This window comes from Rhinatrema bivittatum, chromosome 1 (assembly GCF_901001135.1).
Source record: "Rhinatrema bivittatum chromosome 1, aRhiBiv1.1, whole genome shotgun sequence".
NCBI lineage: Eukaryota > Metazoa > Chordata > Amphibia > Gymnophiona > Rhinatrematidae > Rhinatrema > Rhinatrema bivittatum.
In genome coordinates, this window is record NC_042615.1 from 479,062,586 (window position 1) to 479,084,249 (window position 21,664).

The window sequence follows — 21,664 nt, forward strand, 5'->3', positions numbered from 1 at the left end:
TAATCTATTCAGCCTTTCCCCTTAAGGGAGCTTTTCCATCACCTTTATCATTTTTGTCACCCTTCTCTTTACTTTTTTTATGTCCATTATGTCTTTTATGAGATCGGGACAACCAGAACTGTATACAATGCTCCAGGTGCAATCTCAACATGGTTCTATACAAGGGCATTATGATATTCTCAATTATTTTTCTCTGTTCCTTTCCAAATAATTCCTAACATTCTATTTGCCTTTTTGAATGATGCCATATACTGAGCCGAAGATTTCAAGGTACTGAACATAAGGACTAAGAGACTCTTTTACTGGGTGGTGACTCCTAACACAGAATCCAGCATCGTTCACCTGTAGCTTGGATTATTTTTCCCTTCATATATTACTTTGCACTTGTCTATATTAAATTGCATATGCATTTAGTACAAATTTAATGAGAATATGAACCACAGTGTTGTGAAAAAGCTATAGGTATGGTGAATATGAAACCAGAGACTATAATCTGCTTGCTCTACATGCTGAAGAGATAGCTACAAGAAACAATTTCCAGAGGAGTTGAGCCAGGATTACGCAGAGGTCGCAAGGCACTCGTGGCTTACTGACACTTAGAATGACACATATCTTTTATGAACTTCAGTTCTAAAGGGTGGAGAGAGATCAGAGACCCTGCCACCTTTTGCTGATATGCCACAATGGCAGGAGACGAACCTTAACTGAAGAAGTGCTGAGGCTTGAGGATGAAAGAAAAGATAGATACTGAAATAAGTCCCTCAAGCCACAGAAGGGATACAGTTGGCTGGTCCCATACCATTTTCCGAACCTCTTTCACTTGAAATCTTACGATTTTCTGGTTGAAGGCTTCTTGGATTAAATTAGCACATCTTCAACAATGCCTCTACTAACCTCTTAACATTTTATCCTTCGAAACCTGTAAACCGTTATGATGGCGAAACCGAATGACGATATATAAAATTCTCACCTCTACACGTGACCGTGCTCTTTCCATAGCAGGTCCCACTCACTGGAACACACTGCCGCCTGACCTACGCCTTGAACATGTATGAACAACTTCAAAAAGAAATTGAAAACATGGTTGTTCAAACATGCCTACCCAGAATAAAAACTCACACCTCCTCCAATAAAAAAAAAAAATAGACCACATTGCGTCTGTTCCATCTTCCTCATACTGAGGAACCATATGTTGTTATCCTCTCTCCTCGTTCACACCGAGGAACCATGTTAATGTTACTGTTATTTCTCGTCTATCCTATTTAATTATTTACCCTCCTCCCAGTTTCTAATTCCCTGTTAAAATGTAACTTCCATACTTTACCAGTTTTGATGTAAACCGGCATGATGTCCACAACTAATGCCGGTATATAAAAATGTTTAAAAATAAAAATAAAATAAATAAGGAAGAGGCTATTCTATAGTCAACATCCACTCTGTGAGGACCAGCAATGGCAATTTTGGATGGCAGTCTGCTCTCTTCCTGAGTAATGACAGCTGTTGATGCCCTGTGACGGAGTGTACAGGGGTAAACCTCAGAACAACTTAAAAGACCGGAACTAGGTGTCCACCTTAAGGAAAGGAATCCTGGTTAAGAAGCAGTTCCCCTGAGCAAGGATTAAAGTATAGGACCAGGGAACTCAGACAGGCTCTTGGGAGACGGCAGGAGAAGGAGGCTCCTGCTAATAACCGACCTATTAATGTTGTTTGGTTGAAGCACTGCTGAGGTAAGCAGTCCACATTATATAATTTGCTTGTAAAGAATAACATTTTGTGTAAGAAGAACCAGAGTCCAGCATGTACCTGTCCTCTGGCAAGCTACAGACTGCTTGTGCTGTCTTACATATGGTGGCAGCTGTGCACAGAGACCCATAACAGAAAAACAAAAAAGAGAGAGAAGTCTTGTTTGAAAGTGTCTGCACAAACAGAAACCCATGCCAGAAAAAAAAAAGGAAAGAGAAATTATTTTTGGGTGACACCTTGTTTTTCTCTAAAGCCTTGCACAGAGCAAGAACTTGTGCTGAGAAGTTCTGGTCTAGACAACAGCATAGACCATGGATTCACACTAAAATAAAATTGGTAAGATGAGAAATTTTCTTGGAAACTTGTTCTGCTTAATGTAGTGCAAATTTTTGGTCTAAATAGAAGCACAGGCCAAAAAATTTGTGCAGAGAAAAAAAGTTATAGGAGAAATTACTACTTACCCAATAATTTCCTTTTCTTTAATATGGACAGGTGAATCCAAAACCAGTGGGTTATGCATCTCTACCAGCAGATGGAGATGGAGCAAAGCTGACATCACTGCATGTTCTGGAGAGTACTGGTAAGTGTCAGTCCAGTTCCTAGATTAGTATTATGCTCTTTGTCTGAGCTCAGTGTTTTCCTATTGGCTGAGTGCTGGTATAGTTGTCTTTTAATAATCAAGTTCTTTTACCTTGTCCATAGTTGGGTTTTTTTTCAGAGAATACTGGCAGGCTGATGTCACTGCAGACAAAGAGCGTAATAACACTAGTCTAGGAACTGGACTCACACTTACCAGTACTCTCCAGAACACGCAGCACGCAGGAGGACAACAGCACCACCATCAGGCAGCCAAGGGCGGAAAGGTGGATTCACCTGTTCTTATAAAAGTAAAGGAAATTATCAGGTAAGCAGTAATTTCTCATTTCTTAGCATACAGACAGGTGAATCCAAAACCAATGGGATGTACCAAAGCTACACCCGAACAGGGCAGGAGACTGCTTGCATTCCAGCCAAAATCGCACATGTGAAGCCTACGTCCTCCCAATCCTGCACATCCAGGCGATAATGCCTGGAAAAGGTATGTAAGGAGGACCACGTCACAGCTGGGCAAGTATCAACAGGAGACAACAATCTAATCTCCAGCCATGACACTGCCTTAGCCCTAGTGGAACGAGCCCTAACCTGACTAGGCAACAGCTGCTCGGCATCCACATATGCGGCCATGACCTCCTCCTTAATCCAGTGGGCTGTTGTAGCCTGCGATACTAGCTTACCCTCTTTACTCCCACCATGAAGTATAAAATCAGTCGGTCAGTTTTCCTGAGATATTCAGAAACCTCTAAATACCTCAAGATATGCCTCTTGACATCCAAGGGCCATAACAGGAGATATTCCTCCGCATTTCTTGCCCTGTCCAGAGACGGCAGGGAAATAGACTAACTCAAGTGAAAATCCGAGACCACTTCTGGCAAAAAAAAAAAAGAAGGAATAGTATGCAGCTGTATCAGTCACTCATAGAAATGGCTCCTGACAAGGCCAGGAGCCATCGAATAGTCGATGCACAGAAAAAACTGCCTCAAGAAATACCATTTTTAAGATCAGTAACCTCAAGGAAAGGTTATGCATTGATCAAAAAGTAGGGCCCGCTAAAAAAGCCATAACTAGATTGACTCCACAAGGGCACTGGTAACTACAAGGGAGGATGAAGATGCTTCACTCCTGTCAAGAAACGGGCCACATCTGGATGGGCCAACAAGAGCCCACCATTCACCTGACCTTGGAAACAGGCAAGAGCCACCACCTGTTCCTTTAAGGAATTAAGGGTCAACCCATTACTCAATCCATCCTGCAAAAATTCCAAAATGAGTATCATCTTAACTGAACGAGGAAGAACCCCTCGATCTTCACACCAAATCTCAAACACTCGCTAAACCCACACATAGGCTAAGGAAGTGTCTTCCTTAGCCTATGTGTGTGTGCTATGTGTGTGTGCTATGAGCGAGTGTGATTGCCACCTCGCTCATAGCAAGGTGGCAATCACCAAAATAGAATATCCACGCTTCAGCAACTGAGCCATCTCAAGGACCATACGGTAAGACAAAATCAATTCAGATCTTCGTGAAAAACAGATCCTTGCCGTAGCAGATCCCTGTGCATTGGAAACTAGAGGGGACTGTCCACCAGAAGTTTGCACAGATCTGCATACCACGGTCTCCTGGGCCAATCTGGTGCCACCGGAAGCATCATCTCCCTATGATGCTCAATCCTCCGAATTATTCTGCCCAACATGGGCCACGGGGGAAAGCATATAACCGCTTGCCCTCCAGCCACTCCTGCATGAGGGCATCGATGCCCAAGGACTGTTGATCTCTTCTGCAACTGAAGAATCGAGAAACCTTCGCAGTGCGAGAAGTCGCAGGCAGGTCCAGTAATGGAAGGCCCCAGCGATCCACTATTAGCTGAAACACCCAGTTGGATAATTCACATTCTCCTGGATCCAGACTCTATCTGCTAAGAAAGTCCATCCTTACATGTCTTTTCCTGCAATGTGCGAGGCTGAGATCTCCTGAAAGTGCACTTCCGCCCATTTCATGTTGGGCTATTTCCTGTGACACTTGCTGGCTCTTTGATCCTCCCTGCCGATTGATGTAAGCTATTGTCATTGCATTGTCCAAAATTATCCAGACTGCTTGACCCTGCAAGCTGTCGCCAAACCGCAAACTTGCCAACCAGACCGCATGGGCTTCCCGCTGATTAATGGTCCAGAGAGTCTCTTCTACACTCCAGCGCCCTTGCGCTGTCAGCTTCTGACAGTGAAGTCCCCAACCATGGAGTCTCACATCTGTCGTGAGTACTATATAGTCCAGTGATCTTAAGTAAATCCCTTTTCTTAGATGATCCACTTTTAACCACCACTATAGTTGAGTGCAGACCTCCATCTGCAGGTGGAGCCAAATAGAATAGTCTTCAGATTGCGGACTCCAACAAGACAGCAGAGTGTGCTGAAGAGTATGCATATGCGCCCTCACCAACGGCACCACCTCCAGGGTCACCGCCATCAATCCGAATACCTGAAGATAGGACCACACTGTTGGACGTATCGTGTTCATCAATAGTCGCACCTGTACCATCAGCTTCTGAATACGGCCCTCCGGCAGGAACACCCTGCTCTGTTTTGTGTCGAACTGAACACCAAGATACTCTAGAGACTGTGTTGATTGCTCTTGGCCAGGTTCACAACCCAACCTAGCTCCTGCATCAAGGAGATGAGCTTGCACAAGACCCAGAGGCTCTCTTCCAGACTCTTCGCCTGAATCAGTTGTCCAGCACAGGTGTACCAGGACCCCATCTTTTCTCAATTCCGCCGCCACCACCACTTCAAAAACTTTCTGGGCGCAGTGGCCAAACCAAAAGGTAATGCTTGAAACTGATGACGACGTCCCAAAACTGTGAAACGCAGAAATCGTTGATGCGGTAGTCGGATGGGAATATGCAGGTATGCCTTGGACAGATCCAGAGACGACAGGAACTCCCACGCCTGTACTACCATTATCACTGAGCACAAGGTTTTCATGCGAAGAAGAGTCACACACAAATGACAGTTGACTCCTTTGAGATCCAGGATGGGAAAAAAAAAAAAAAGAGCCCTCCCTCTTGGCACAATGAAATAATAGAATATCAGCCTGTATTTTCTTGAGACATGGGCAATGGAACCAGGCTGAGAAGTCTTAACATACATGTCATACATGAACACGTCCTGAGGAACACTGAGAAACTCCAGCACACAGCCATCCCTTATCACCTCCAGAACCCATTGGTATGTTGTGATCTCGACCCACCTCCGATAAAAAAAGAGAGGCGACCTCCTTTATCTCCTGATCTCAGAAGTGGGTTGGCACACCTTCATTGGGAGGCTTTGGCTGCTCCACTACCTAAGCCTGTGCCCCATCTGGGTGCCTGGGACAAAAGGACTGAGATCTACCCAAAGGTCAAGTCCTCTGAAAAACTGCTCCTCTGTAGGGTCGAACACATCTGAACCCCTAGTACAACCTCTATTAATCTGGTAATCGAGGAACTGGGGACTCACTCCACTTATTAGCCATTTTCTCCAGCTCACTCCAAATAAGAGCGAGCCTTTATAAAGTTAGACTTAGAGGTTGTACCTGCTGACTAATTTCTCAGCTATAGCTGATGCCTAGCCACTATTACCAAAGCCACACCTCTGGCCGAAGTGCAGACCAAATCACAGCACGCATCAGCCAAAAAGAATTTACACCAGATTCCTCGATTTCCTGAGAGAGCAGTAAACAAGAACAAGCCACCAGGGAACAACAGGAACAGCTCCCCTATGAGGAAAGGCTGAAGAGGTTAGAGCTGTTCAGCTCGGAGAAGAGATGGCTGAGGAGGGATATGATAGAGGTCTTTAAGATCATGAAAGGTCTTGAATGAGTAGATGTGACTCTTATTTACACTTTCAAATAACAGAAGGACTAGGGGGCATTCCATGAAGTTAGCAAGTAGCACATTTAAGACTAATCGGAGAAAATTCTTTTTCACTCAATGCCCAATAAAGCTCTGGAATTTGTTGCCAGAGGATGTGGTTAGTGCAGTTAGTGTAGCTGGGTTCAAAAAAGGTTTGGATAAGTTCTTGGAGGAGAAGTCCATTAACTGCTATTAATCAAGTTTACTTAGGGAATAGCCACTGCTATTAATTGGATCAGTAGCATGGGATCTTCTTGGTGTTTATTTATTTTATTTATTTAACACTTTTTTTATACCGGCATTCGTAGGACACATCATGTTGGTTTACTGTTTGGGTAATTGCCAGGTTCTTGTGGCCTGGCTTGGCCTCTGTTGGAAACAGGATGCTGGGCTTGATGGACCCTTGGTCTGATCCAGCAAGGCAATTTCTTATGTTCTTAATTCATCTTTATGAAAGAACCTCAATATAATTCTATACGGCTCCAATCCTGGAGGAATTTCCCCATCCTCCAAGGAGTAATGATCGGTCATCATCCGTGCCATCAGGGTCCCTATCAGCAAGGCCAGCTCCAGGCATACCCCAACTTACCCACAGCACCAGGCATGTAGGATTTCACAGCTTGCGATTTTGATTTGTTAAGATCGGCCAAGGCTGGAGACTAAGCCTGAAGGAAGGAGTGCAGTCCCTGAAAATATTCTACCCACGATAAAGCAAAAGGATCCATGCCAAAACCAGGGCGCAACTGCCCTATGCCTACTGAACTACTTTTCCCCGCTGATGAACCAGTTAGGGGAGCTCCAAAATCAGACCATCCTTCTGGCAGCTCTTTTTCCATTCCCACACAAAGTAATTCTCCCCGAGCCTCTAAACAGCGCTGACACAAATTAGAGGAAATGCCAGGTTGAGATACCTGAATATGACAAGCAACACATAGATCAAGGCACTTGAGCTTCTTTGCTATGGGCGCCATCATTCTGGAAATATGCCTAACAGGCCCTTCTCTTTATCTTTTTTTTTTTTTTTTACCTGAGCTCAGCCCTTCCTAGCTGAGTACAAAGTTGGAATCCAGCTTCAGTGGGCGGAGAGCATAAACCTTCACTGCCACGCTCAGCTTCCTACACCCGCTTGCCTTTCAGCTGTTTTTTTTTTTTTTGTTTTTAGTTTTACAGCTAAGTCCACGGCAGTTGAAAAACTAGCTACCAGACCAAGGCACTCATCTGAAGGACCATGGAAATCACCTCAGGAATTTTCAACTGAGGGAGGGACCATAAGATATCACCACAGGAGAGTGGGGAAAATTAAATTTCCTTCTTTTCCCCTTCTAAAACAAAGCAAACCCCAGTACAGAAATGCATATCCAACATCTGCTGGAGACAGAGAATAGTGGAGGGCTAATGTCACTGCAGGGGTATACATACTGTGATGTCAGCTTTGCTCCATCTGCTGGTAGAGGTGCATAACCCACTGGTTTTGGATTCACCTATCCATATGCTAAGAAAGAGAGAGTTCCCATAAGGCATGGATGCAGTAGTAGCCCAGGAATTAAGTTATAGCAGAGTAAGGAGGGTAGCTCCACTTGGAGAGAGAGTAACAAGCCAGTTTTTTTTTGTTTTTTTTTTTATTTTCCTGAGTCAAGTGAGACTTATTAGGCTTTTGAAATTAGTCAGAAGCTAACATGGAAGCTTGGTGCCAAACCCTTGTAGAGGGATAACTGCAGTAGGCCCAAGCAAGTCTTTCTGCAGCAAACACAAATGCTGAGCAGTCCTACGAGGTTCTAGCAGGTTGGAGGTTTTTTAGACGTATGATAAAAACAAGATGATTTTATGAGTTCTTTCAGAGCCTGGATATCATTATTCTGATGTCTCTTTTAGGATATTAAAAATTGTGAACCGATAGATGATGATTTTTTTATGTCGGTAACTTTACTTCGTCTGCCTGCCTTTTGTTTTAGCAATTGTAAAGTTAACACATTCCAAAGCATCAATGCTGCAGTTGCAAAGGCATTAGTTCTGGTAGCATGCAGGTGGTACTCCTTGAACAATGGTACAAATAGAAGCATTTGGGAAAAATGCAACATACATGAAGGAGATTAGATAGAGATATATCTTTATGAATCACAATAAGCAGTTTTATATGTATTCTTTGTGAGCTAAGTAGCCAGTGTAATTTTATCAATGAAGGTATCAAACGCGCTCTCTGTTTTAGACTGCAGATAATTCTAACTGCTGCATTTTGCACCAGTTGGAGAACCCTGAGCAAGTAAGCTGGTGGGCAGACCCAAATATTGCTCCTACTCCTTTTGCACTTCAAGCTCAACTGGAACTGGGGCTGGGATCTGGTGCCATGAACATTCACCACTACCCAGGAAATCTGATAATCCCCCTTCCCAATTACTTTAGGCCAGTGATTGCAGTGACAGTCTTCTGCCAGGAGTCCCATGTAGGGGTTTTCCTTCTGGAACTCTGTAATCCAGCCTCTAGCTGTCACTGTCATGCAACGACTGGAACCCCCACTCGCCAGGGGCTGTAAGCCCCAGCCAACCCAGGGAACAGAAGATCTGAGCCAGAAATCGAACTGGGAATCTTCTGCATGTGCACTGCCACTGCACCACCGACCAGCCCACTTTGGTTATTTACAGGGTGAACTGCTGTGCCATCCTAACAGACCAACCTGATATGTCCCTAATGGTATAAATATGTTAATAAACTACTTAAAGCAAAAAGTACACACCTTATATTTTAAAGTTTTTATATTCCATTTATTAGTTCAACTATTTTAAGCAAATCACATCATATACATAAAACATTAAAATATACACACACACACCTCAAAGTAACACTAACACACAGCAGCAAGTATCTAGTCTTATAGTAAAATCCTCAGGTCTGAAGGACAAAACGTTTGGCACCCTTATGCATAATTATATTCTTGCTTGCACACTCTTATGAAGTGTCAGGGATCACCTGACTTGTTTGACTACATTAGATTTTTATACAGTCAAACAATATCAAAACCTTGTGGCAGGGTGCTTCATGCGAAATGTTTTGCTACTGTTTCCCCTAAGATTCAACAGCCAAGCAGTACAGCCTGTGATGCTGTGAAGGCAGTTTATGGGAGGAGAGAGTGCTTAAAGTTGTCTCAGCTATCACAGTAACACAGGCCGGATTCTGGTTGGTCTCTCTCAAACATGGGACTGCCTCTGTGATAACTGGGCTACACTAGAGAGGTTAAAAAACGGAGGAAATAGGCTGGGCAGCTAAAAATGAAAGTTGCTGGATTTAGGTTGTGCCCTTGAATTCAATGGCATCACCCACTGTCCAGCAGAATGAAAGTTGCTGGTTTTGCGAATCCATACAACAGCAGCATCCTATGACATCTCCCATACCACACACTGGTGGAAGAAGTGAAAACTACCATTTTTATATGTAAATTCCACATGACAGGACAACAAATATTAGATTTTGAAGACTGTGAGCTATAAAAGAGATCACCAGTAGAACCCATTCATTATCCCTATGTTCTGCCAGCCAGGAAAAAGCCAGAGATCATATAGACTGAGGGAGTATCAGAAATCCATGTGAAGAGGAAACAAGTTACACCTGGGCTAGGAGGAATATTTCCTGTAGCCTGAGACACTATCAGCCTCCTTCCCACCAGCACTGTGCACCAGTGCCTTGCCCCTCCGCACCAAACACCAGCACCCAGGCCCCGATGAAAGCTACTGAAAGAGATTACAATACATTTGAAATTCTGTGAAGATAGGGAAGAACTACACCCTCAAGTGATACTAAGGAAGAAAAGAAAAAAAGAGGACAGATGTCTTTTTATTAAAAGAAAAATTAAAAAATGAAATAAATAGGATTAATAAAATAAATGCAGATGGGCTTCCCTTGGGGATTAGCAATAATACAGGAAGAGGGCTTTTGTTTTTACCTTGCAAGTAGCACACAGTCTACGTTTTTTATCTTCCCCAACACCAAAGCATCTGATGGCTGTAAATGCAAGAAGAAGAAACACAGTCTGGTCACATATCAATTTATGTGAATGTTGGTAGGATAAGTTTCTAGAAATATTGGATTAAAATTAAAAAAAAAAAAAAAGATGAGGACCATAATACCTGATAAAAAAAACAGGCCTGTCATATGCTTCTGACTTTTGGTCTTATTCTTTTTTTTGGCATGGGTCAGAGCTCTAAAAACATCGTTTTGTTTTTTTGGTAATATAAGGTGTGCATCATTCATTATGTGAGTGAGAGAGAACGCACAAAGTAATACAAAATGTGTATCATACAAGAAAGACCTTTTAGGAGGAAAGTTAAAAAAAAAAAAAAAAAAAAAAAAAAAAAAAGGTTTAGAGGGGGAACCATATCATTCCGACCCCTCCAACCATCACTGTTCAAAACAGCTTTGCGTTCATCTTTATTTTAGGTTCACTGCTTTGCTTATTTGAGATGTATCATGTGACTTTCCCCATACTTTTCCTCTTCTCTCACACAATTTGAAGTGCAGATTTTTTTTTTTTTTTTTTCTGGGGGTGGGAGGAATAAAAGAAGTTGAAATATTAGAATCAAGCATATGAAAGAAAACAAAAGGAGACTTCTGAATGAGACCAAAGATGGAAGAGTATGCCAGCCCCATCTTTTTCTACCTCTACAATTGTGTGAGGGTTTTTTTGTTTGTTTGTTTTTTAAACTCCTCCCCCTTTGACTTTTTTTTCTCAAAATACTTTTAGCACTTCACAAGGTGAAGAAAAAGCATGAATGTGCTTGTTAAAAACTATCTGGTCAGGAGGCCCAGTAACTCACCCGTCAGTAGTCCAATCGTCTTAAGATTTATGGGGAAAGGTGGACAAAGCCCTGGGAATAGATCCTATGGAAAATGACTTCATTCCAAGAATGGGTGTTAAAATCAGGTATATGCATTGTTTGTCCTCACTTGATTTGGTGTATGGAGAGGGGTTTGTCCCTTTACATTTATTTATTTAAAACATTTCTAACCCACACTGCCCATGGTTCTAGGCAGAGTACAACACATATTCATAATTAACAGACAAATGCCATTTTAAGTACAAAAACAGGGGTACCAAATATCAAAACAATTTACGCACTAATTTTAGATAACACAGTTAAACTTGGATAAAGCAAAGTTGCTCACTTGTAAAAAGGTATTCTCCATGGTCAAGCAGGATAAAGCCATCCATAAAAGTTGGAACTCCCAAGCTGAGGGCTACATTTAATTACTTTGTTAACTTTGCATTCTAGAAGACTGGATGGTAGAGTTGAAGAGATTAATTAAATAAGCTTTTAAGACCTGCTGGACTAGAACTGCTGTCCTGATGGAAAGTGTCGTCTAGGCCAGCGGTTCTCAACTGGTGTGTGTCGCTACACTTCCCAGTCCCCCGCTGGCCTAGAGCGGATCCACCCTGGATCCGCTCTAGGCCAGCGGGGGACTGGGCTCTAGAGCGGATCCACCCTGGATCCGCTCTAGAGCCTACACCCTGGATCCGCTCTAGAGCCTACACTTCCCAGTCCCCTGCTGGCCTAGAGCGGATCCACCCTGGATCCGCTCTAGGCCAGCAGATCCACCCCGCTGGCCTAGAGCTTCCCATGCCCCCAGCGTGGGAAGCCCGGGTGGAGGAATTCATCCTCCACCCGGGCTTAAAATGCCGATAGCCCGGGCGGAATGCAGCAGGAGAGCTGGAGTCAGCGGCACCAGAATGGTCTCTTCTTCCCACCCGCCCACCCACCAGTGGTCCGGAAGAGGAAGTGGAATGCAGTGGCCACGCACGCGGAAAGAAGAGACCATGCTAGTGCTAGCAGTCTGGCCCGAAGGAGAAAGGTGCGGCCCTAAGAATGAGCAGCGCAGCACAGAGCACCAGAGGAGCAGCGTCAGCCCCCGCGGCCGATGGGAGTCCTTTCTCGAGGCCACGAGGACTGGAAGTGGAGGAGGCTGCTGCTCCCGCTAATTAGGTGGGGGGGGAGAGAGTGAGCAAGCATGCATGCATGTTTGAGATCCTGTGTGTGTGTGTGTGTGTGCACGCGCGAGAGAGCAAGAGAGAGACAGCATGTATGTAAGTGAGTGACTGAGAGCCTGTACATGTAAGTGTGTGATTGAAAACCTGTTTGTGTAAAAGAGTGTGTGTGTGTGTGTGTGTGTGTGTGTGTGATTGAGATGCTTTGTGTGTGAGAGAGAGCATGAGTGTTTGTGTGTGACTGAGAGCCTTGTGTGAGAGAGAGAGAGCATGTTTGTAAGTGTGTGAATGAGAGTCTATATGGGGCCGATGCAATATAAATTGCGGCATCGGTCTTCATAACTCGGCGGTCTGCCGAGCTATTTTTTTATTTTTTACTTAAAAAAAAAAAAAAAAAAAGACGTACAGAAAAGCAGTTTTTTCTGCACTTCTTTTACCTGCACTCAGCTATTAATGCCTGCTCCAGGCAGGCGTTAATAGCCAAGTGATAAATGTGCATCTGAGATGCACATTTATTTTTTTGCATGCGAAGTGAATGAGTCTGGGTTATATAATGCGCTCGGCTGAGTGCGGGTTATATAATGCGAAGTGCGGGTTATATAATGCGCTCAGCTGAGCGCACTGTATAGCATCGGCCCCTATGTGTGTGACTGAAAACCTGTGTGTATGTGTGAAAAGACAGCATGCGTGAAAATGTGTGATTAAGAGCGTATAATGTGAGAGAAAAAGCATGTGCAAATGTGCGTGATTGAGAGCCTATGTAAGTGAGGGAGAGAGCATGTGTATATGTGTGTGACTGAGAGCCAGTGAGAGAGAGAGAGCTTGTGTGTGACAGAGAGAGGAGAAAATTGCAAGCAAACCATTCCTCCTCCTGCTAACTCAAAACAATCTCAGGGCACCTGGATATCAAACGTTCCCAGGTATACAGAGCAAAACATTTTTTTTATTATTATTTTTCATGATTTGGTCTTTGTGCCTGCTATGAAATATTTTATTGGTCTCTAGAAATTTTTGGTATGAGTTTTTAATTATTGGATATTTCATTCATCAGCTGGTTTTACTGCTATTGATTTTATATTTCTTGATTTGTTTTATGACACTGATGTTGTTTCTCTTTTTCCTTTCTTACACTGCACACAGAATCTCTGGCTTGTTGCGGTTTCCAGTTCAGTTTTCATTGGCATGTTTCTATTTATACTTTGTGGTCTCTTTATTCTTTGTTAGGTGAGGATCTGAACGTATGACTGAGGTGAGGTATTCTGCTGGCGTGTAGTTTCTGTGTAGGACTCTATAGCAGCCTGGCTTGGTCCGTTTTCCTAATAGGAGGAGTATTGGAGTTTTACGACCTGGTGTAATATTTTCAGTTTTGCCTTGTAAGTTTGAGTGCTGAAAATTGGCGCGGTTTTGGTATTGGATGTTTATGCAATTTATGTTCAGACAGAGTACTTATTTTTCCCTTGTGTCATTCTTAACAATTAAAATAATACTGGGCCTTTATTTTTTATTTCCGCCGTGAATTGTAATTAGCAGTGTGTCACACATGTGAGCGTGGTCTGTCAGGTGTGTCACGACAGGAAAAAGGTTGAGAACTACTGGTCTAGGCAATGATGAGTTGTCAAAGTGCATATGGAAGATCAAGTACCTGTCTGGCAAGTATATTCTACAACAGCAGAACAAAGAGCCAAGAAAGCATTGGTAGCCCCAATCTGACAGGCACCTTACCTTGAAGTTGCAGCAAGAAATGATGCAATCAGATATTTATTTGTTTGATATCCAAGTCAATAGAATTCTAGCCAATACCCCTGGCTTAACTGGGTTGAAAGAAACAAAAGAGTTTTGAAGACTTTCTATAAGATTTTATTCTATCTAAATAGAATAAAGCTCTTCTGCATCCAATATATGAAGAGCCTGTTCACCCTTATGGGCATGTGATTTGAGAAAAAATATTTGGCAATACAATGGATTTATTTAAATGAAACAGAGAAGTTTTAGTAGACATTTAGGCATTGTCTTCAAAACTACTCTGTGATGGCAGATTTGAGTATAGGGAGCATATGAAGCTAGGGCTTGCAGTTTGTTTACTGTCCAAGCAGAAGTATCTGCTATTAAAAGTAGATCTTTCCAAGAAAGGAATTTCAGTTCTGTTGACACTAACAGTTCAGATGGAAGCTTCATAAGCTAAGCAAGGATTACATTTGGATTCCAAGGAATGGGTGGATCCTTAATTGAAGATTTCAGATTCATGATGGTCCTTCATAAATCTGGCAACCTTAGGTTGATGAGAACTAGGAGCACCCTTCCAGTACTCGTGGTATAGCACTGTAGCATTGAAGTGAACTTTGATAAAAGTTTCTGGTTTTCAGACTCCAGTCAAATACTCCAGGTTTTAACAGATACTGAAATAGAAAAGAAACAGGGCATTTTAAAAGGTTCTGATTAAACATGCTCACCAGATAGAAAATCTTCTCCATTTGAAAATTGTAAGATTTTCTGGTAGAGTGCTTCCTTGCAGCAAGAAAGCACTCTATCAGAGTAGAGCAACTCCTATAGGCATCTGCATAGATGACAATAGCTGACTCAACATCCAAGCAGAGCATAAGATCAAAAAGTAGGATGCAGAAGATTCGCACTACACTGCATGAAGGATAAGAATATCCTCAGGTTTTACTGGCTGATGGACAGCTAGGCGTTGCAGTCATGGAAACCAATTTTGAAGAAGCTAAAAAAAAGGGGTATCAAAAATCATTTGTTCTCTTTTCTTTCTCAGTTTTTGGATTGTCCTGGAAATCAGAGGAATTGGCGGAAATGCATAAAGGAATCCTCTATTCCTTGGAATGGAGTAAGCAACCGCCATCAAATCTATCCACTGCTAGTCACTAGGAGTAGAATGTTGGAACTTTAATGTTGAAGGATGCTGCAAAAAAGGTCTTTTTGCAGAATACCCCCAAGTTAAAAAACAAAAAAAAAAACCAAACTCCTGCACTATTTGAGAGTTTAATGGCCATACGCGTGGTTGAAACTGGCAATTTAAGATGCCATCCAATTTTGGTCTTCAGGAATGTAGGCAGCTAAGAAATGGCTCATTTCCAAATCTTTGTGGTTTCCGGAGTCTGTAAAAACCCATTCCACCTTACTTGTTGATGTAGAACATTGCAATTTGGTGGTCTGTCTAGATTACTGCCACCTGCTCTTCAGTCACAGAGTGAATACTTTTAGAGCATCGAGAATTGCTCTTAACACTAAATGATTTCTATGAAACATCTTCTCTTTCACCAGCCAGGATCTTTGGGAGCAGAGGCCTCTCTGGTGAGTTCTCTAACCATGACTGCAAGCATTTGTGGCAAGAGTTACTTGAAATTGTGGTTGGTAAAATAATGGTAAAACAAGTTCAAATGGTTCAACCACCAATTCATAGACTAGACAAGACAGATATTTTCACTTTTTTTATATACTGGTTGAAGATATTGGTTCCATTGGCAGCTGCCATTAAGCCTGTCTCATGGGGAGATGCACCAAAGGCATAACATGATCTTTTGCTGCCATAAGGCCTAACATCTTAATGACAAGCCAGGCAGGAACTTGAAGTTGTTTTATAACATTCAGGATTATTTTGGACAATTTGTTTGCCCTCTGTTGTGGCAGAGGCACTTTTCCCTTCATGTGTTACGTGTACTCCTATGTAGTTTATTACAGGAGAAGATATGATGCCCGATTTTAAGAAATTGATCAGAAAACCTAGGGACTGAAGAGTGCTCATAGTACAGAGAATGCCCTGATAAGCCAATCACCCAGGTATGGAAAAACAAAAAACATCGTTCAGTTTTAGGTGAGCAGCAACAACTGCAAGGCACTTTGAGGTCGATATTCAAAGGGGTTTGTCTAGGTAAGTTAGCTAGACAAACCGTAAGGTTTATCTCGCCCATTTTACCAAATACATTTTATCTGGCTAATGCATTAATCGAATAAAATGTATCCAGATAAATTGGAAGTATTTTAGAGGTGTTCCGGGGTGGAGTTAAATTAACTGGCTAACTTATTTGGCTAACTCCAATATTTAGAGTTAAACAAACAACTTATTTGGTTAAGTCTGAATGTGTCGCACAGTAAGGTTAATATATGCCCCTATAACTTTACCCTTAATTGGCTATCTTAAAAATACAGCTGGTTAAGTGCTGACAAAAAGACACCCACAATGGGCTTATAGGGCCGATCCTGCACCCCCACTCAACTGAAGGATTAGAAGTAATGTGGGCCATAGCGCCCAACGCCCCCAACAGATTTACCACGCTGAGGGCCTATCAAACTGAGGCGCATCCACAGCACCACACCCCCCCCCCCCCCCCCCGATTATGAATTAATCAGTAGATTCTGGGCCAGCTCCAAAAGCTCACCCTTCTCACTTAACACCCAACACACCCCCAAGCCACCAAGAACATGGTAGGATTACTGTGCTCCTGGCAGCCTCTAGGAATATGCTGTCAGATTATACACGCCAGCAATGATTGATGCCACCAGGAACGACGACACTACTGCGGCTCCCAGACATTAGGAATTTGGAAGGCATCAGGTGGGGTAGGTGGTTTCCAGGTGAGCTTTCAGAGGTAGCCTGGAGATCACCAATTAGGAGAGGGGGAAATGGGGAAACTGATCAGGATCATAGGCCCACAATGTGTTAAATCTTCTGGTGGGGGCTGAGGAGGGGAGGTCTGGGCGCCTGTCTGTCATGCATATATTCCTGTAGTGCTGACACACAGATCTAAGCTAGTCTTCTGGTTCCCATAGCTACTTTCGAAGTTCTGGAGAAAGTGTCATAAGAACCACAGATTGGACCTGAGGCAGCACTTGCCATACCAAACACTAGAAGGGTTTCTATCACAATTTAGAAAATTCTGTAGAGGAGAATGCATTTATTATACCATGTGCAATTGATTAGCAACTATCCTTGAATTTAGCATAGCCACCTGGAAAAAAAACTCCAGTGTGCCAGTCAAAGTTTCTAGAAACAAAAGTATTCCGTGCCGGGCTCCATCTGATGTCAGCCATCTGTGAGGACCACCATCCTGCTTGTCCTGGGAGAACCTCCTTTTCTCATAGGCAAAAAAAAAAAAAAAAATGGGAGAAAACCTTTAGTCAACAGTCCCCTTAGTCCATCACACCTGCTGCTGGGCAGAACCCACTGTACCTAAACCCTGCCAGACAGGAGTTTCTCAATGCACATCACAGGTTACTTCTGTGCATACAGTAAGGGAAAGCAAAAAATAGAATAGAGAAAAAAAATCATGAAAGTAGTGTAAAGAATGTTTTGTTAGAGCTGGAGCATTCCTAACCCATCACATAACCCAGCCGTCTGATCAACAGGATGCGGTTTCTGTCCGTTTACTCAGACAGGTTTGTTTGCTGATGAATTGTTCTCTCCCTGCCTTTCTTTTCCTCTTCCTCCCTAGAAAAATCTTGCCCGGCTGAAGGTGAGCTGCGGTAACCACTATTAATTTTTTCCAATTTCAAAAGGCACATACCATGTACAGTCTTTTCCTTGTAACCGACATTTCCCTGGGCCCTGTTTTTCTAAGAAAAAACCACTATGCTATTGGATTTTTGTTAATCGGTGCTAGTAGGGTTTTAAATAAATTCTACTGATTTTGGCAATGAGTCTGTGCGAGAAATGCCAGCCAATCCCTACTGTGGAGACAGCTGAGGGCTTACTGCAAAACTAATGACTAATTACATCAAAGGCCGCCCACAATGCCAATATGACCATAGCGTCACCTCTACCAGTGCTTCCCAGACTCAGCCAAACCTGGTTTATAGAATAATAAAAACAAAACTGATTCTTATGCCAAACACAGGTCAATATCTCTCATGAAAGGTCACTGCGGCTAAGTATCCTGGTCGAGGAGCTTTAGAATATTTATTTAGGGCTTTTTTATACCGACATTCATGATACCAATCATATCATATCGGTTTACAAGAAACAATGGTGAAAAAAACATTAACATCAACAAGAATAGGGTTTAGGGAATCGGTGACAGCGGGACAGGAAGGATCTTACCCCAACCATTGCTGGAAAGGTGCTTGCATGATATTCTGAGTCGAGTTGCTCTAGACCTGCACTTTTAGAGGCCACCAGAAAGGGGGACCATCTTTCCCTTCACTGAAAAGAGCTAATTTATACTGGCATTTTTTTTTCTGACCCAGCAGTTTTGTGGGCCCCAGACCGTGACTCCCTCCAGAACCTGGAATATGCACACCCCAGATCTGTCTTAGTCATCACTGAGTGATAGCTGAGATTCCCTCACCCCTCTGGGGCAGCAAATGATGCCTCTGTAGCATCCCTAGCCTGGGCATCAAACCTGGGAGTCCCACATGGCAGTGCATAACCCCGACACCAGGCCGGCCCCTACACTGGGATTATTTAATATGCCCTTGAGCTCCTGAGAATAGCCACACTCGGAAGATGACTAGATTGGCTCATGCAGTGAGCATGACATTTCGTTTAGGATATCAAAGCCAGCATGGACCAGTCAGAATCGGTGACTCTTCTACTAACACTGTTGCCCCCCAGTAATTCAGGAAGAACGGCTTAAAATTTTTCAAAACCACCAACTTGCCAATGAATTCTGAATTGATATTTGCCATATAAACTTTTGAGCTGCCGCACGTTTGACAGCATGCAGCTTTAAGCAGCTCGAGATTCAGTTGGGAAAAAAAAAAATTCAAAAATATAAAAAATAAACATATGATCACTAGCTCCCACCTGGGGGGAAAATAAATATCAAGGATTTCACCTGACCTCAAAACAGAGAATAAATTATGCCAGGGTACTAATGCCACATTAGGTGAATATATCTTAAGTTCAGTTTCACTTCTATTTAACCCTCAGAAATAAGAGTCACCTCACTGGGCCATTAAACTAGTCCAATAAAAAAAGTCATTAGCATCACACTACCTCTAAAACTTTTAAGCATGTGTCACCCTTAGTGGATCTTTCTCCTGCCCGTAAGATCCCATGAACTGGGGCACACTAGAAGAGTGCCCATCTTTTCTGCTGCTCTTCTGGCCTCCCATCCCCACTCACCCCCAGCGTAGGCCAACAAGCACAAAACACCAGCCAGCAACCGTTTGCTTCTGTGGAGCACTTTATTCTCTTTGCATTAATTCTTTTAAAGCATTTAGGTTTATTTCCTTTTGACCGGTGCCAGGCGCACCACTAGCAGAAGCAATTTTGTTTAGTGTAATAGATTTGATGAATCGTCTTTCTATTACAGGTAATCACGGCAATGCTATTGTAAGGGAGAAGCCTCGGCAAGCTAAAACCAGCCTCTCCCTGCCCCCCTCCTGCTGTTTCCTCCCCCAGCGTGTCACAATCAGCTGATTTGTCTAGTCTAGAGATCTGCTTGCCATCAAGCAGAGAGCCATGGCCGCACTGCAAGTTTCTCTCCAGTCCCGCAGGCCAATTTCACCTGGTTTGAGATGGCATATCATTTAAATTAAAACCTTCTCTGCTTTTTAATTTAAAGCAAAGTGCGCGCATGCCCCTCCCTGCTCTCCCTCCCGCATTTGTTTTGCTTAAACACCCAAGCCTGTACATTTTGTATCACCAGTTCCAGTTCGGATGCTGCACTAGAAGCATGGTCAGTTTTTTTTATTCAGATTAAGTCAGCCGACAGAACAAAATAAAATAAATTGTTACTATTCCATTTTTCATTGGGATTCTTTTAAGATCTCATTTTTGAAGGGAGATTGATGTATGTGTCCCGCGTAACTACTCCCACCAGTATGAATCAAAGCAAACAGGGGCCATTGCTGGGTTGATGCTCCATGGCAGAGCCATCATAAGGTCAGGAGCTATTGTCTGGTGCCACATTACCTTTCTGAATCAGTCTGTGAGCCCAAAAGGGAAGGAGGGTGCCAAAAGATACCCTTGCCGAGGGCACTTTTTTGTTTAGCAACTGTCCTGATCCTCGCAACCCCAAGCAGACAGCACACTGACACGTGTACACAGCCTGAACAGTGCACACAACTAAGCAGTGGATTTGGTTTTGATTATTTGCCCTTCCACATCCAAGATCAAGGTGAGTTACACATTCAGGTACAGTAGCTCTATCCCTGCCCCAGATCTTACAATCAAGGTTCGTATCTGAGGCAATGGATGTTGACGCGACTTTCCAAAAGGTCACAAGGAGTATCAGTGGGTGAAACGGGATTTGAACCCAAGCTTCCCTAGTTCTTAGTCTGCTGCTCTGACCACCAGGCTATTCCTCTATTCCAGTGGACAAAGGGAAGGAGATTTATTCATCTTCCCGCATCATAAAAATCTCCCCCTTGTGGGTTTAGCTCAGGCTCAGATTAGTACAAATCCTGTTTCTAGTTTACTGTGCACGCCTGTGGGAAATCTATTCACTATGCACAGGTGCTTCAACCCGGATTTACTGTAAGAAAGCAAGACCAACATGAAAAGCTCCTTATGGTATGCAATGACATCTAGTGGGCATTAGTGGTACTGCAGAAACAATAAAACTGCTACAAGAAAAATCAGGTCTTATTGAACAACAAAATCGTGGAAGTTAGCCATAATTTACTGAAATTAGGAAGGGATAGCTGCAGAGAAGATGAACATAACTGATCTTATAGAAATTTGATTTAAAACCTTGCCATAGGGAGTATCGATGTATTTTTCTGTTCTTCCCTCTAAGATGTCAGGATCATCCAGACCAGAGCCACCAATAATCCCCACCTGAAAAAAAAAAAAAACACAAGGAAGCAAAAAGAATAAACAGACATTAGCGAAAAAGCCAAATCTAATTGCATCGACAGCCATCTGGCAAAACAAGAGCTGGCTAGCGTTTGTACTAGTGGCCACAGTACACAGCAACATTTCCATCATGTTTCTGTGAAGTATCCAATAGCAGGCTAGAACACTGCCAAGTGATTTGTTGCCAGTGGTTTTCACCCAATATCCTAGCACTGCCATATGTGCTGGATCCTTCAGAAGCCTTCTTCCATTCCCCTGCCAAGCTCACATGCTACACTCTCTCCAGCCAAAGCAAAAGAAACCGAAACTACTGGGACGAGAGGTCCTCTATACCAATTCAGTACTGCCCACGTATACACACTCTCTCCCCTTCCCAGCAGGCCTCAGACATGGGCTCTTAACCATCAGCAGTCAGTGAGACTCAGCATGAGATGCAAAACTCTGAAGGTCAGCTAGAGGCCATTTTACCTAAGCTGACAGGTAGTATAGGACACCTGTAAAAGTCAGCTCAAGGTGACACTCTTTAAATTTGTAAAGATCTTAGAGCGCCTGAATGAGGGAAGGGAAGCTGGTAACCCAGAGCAGCAGTAACCCAGCTTGGTGAATCAGAAGAACTGGCAAGAAGAATTTTAAAAAGGGCATTTATATTGGTACTGGAGAAGAGCCAGCACCCTCACTTTGTGTGGGGGTTTTTTTTTTGGTGATTACAAAAAAAA

General features: G+C 43.0%; 1 protein-coding gene across 3 annotated transcripts in view; it reads right to left on the reverse strand.

Moving 5' to 3' along the window:
* The window catches only part of MTAP (methylthioadenosine phosphorylase), a 192,801-nt gene that overhangs the window by 154,594 nt on the left and 16,543 nt on the right, over positions 1-21,664 (reverse strand). Inside the window, exons 2-3 of one of the 3 annotated variants that reach the window (XM_029606853.1) lie at positions 20,844-20,930; positions 10,160-10,218 (exon numbers count right to left, since the gene is read on the reverse strand). In XM_029606853.1, the coding sequence (XP_029462713.1) occupies positions 10,160-10,218; positions 20,844-20,930 (146 nt within the window). Of the gene's footprint in view, positions 1-10,159; positions 10,219-20,816; positions 20,931-21,664 lie in introns of all 3 variants that reach the window. The other 2 variants (XM_029606844.1, XM_029606862.1) reach the window with 2 other exon arrangements.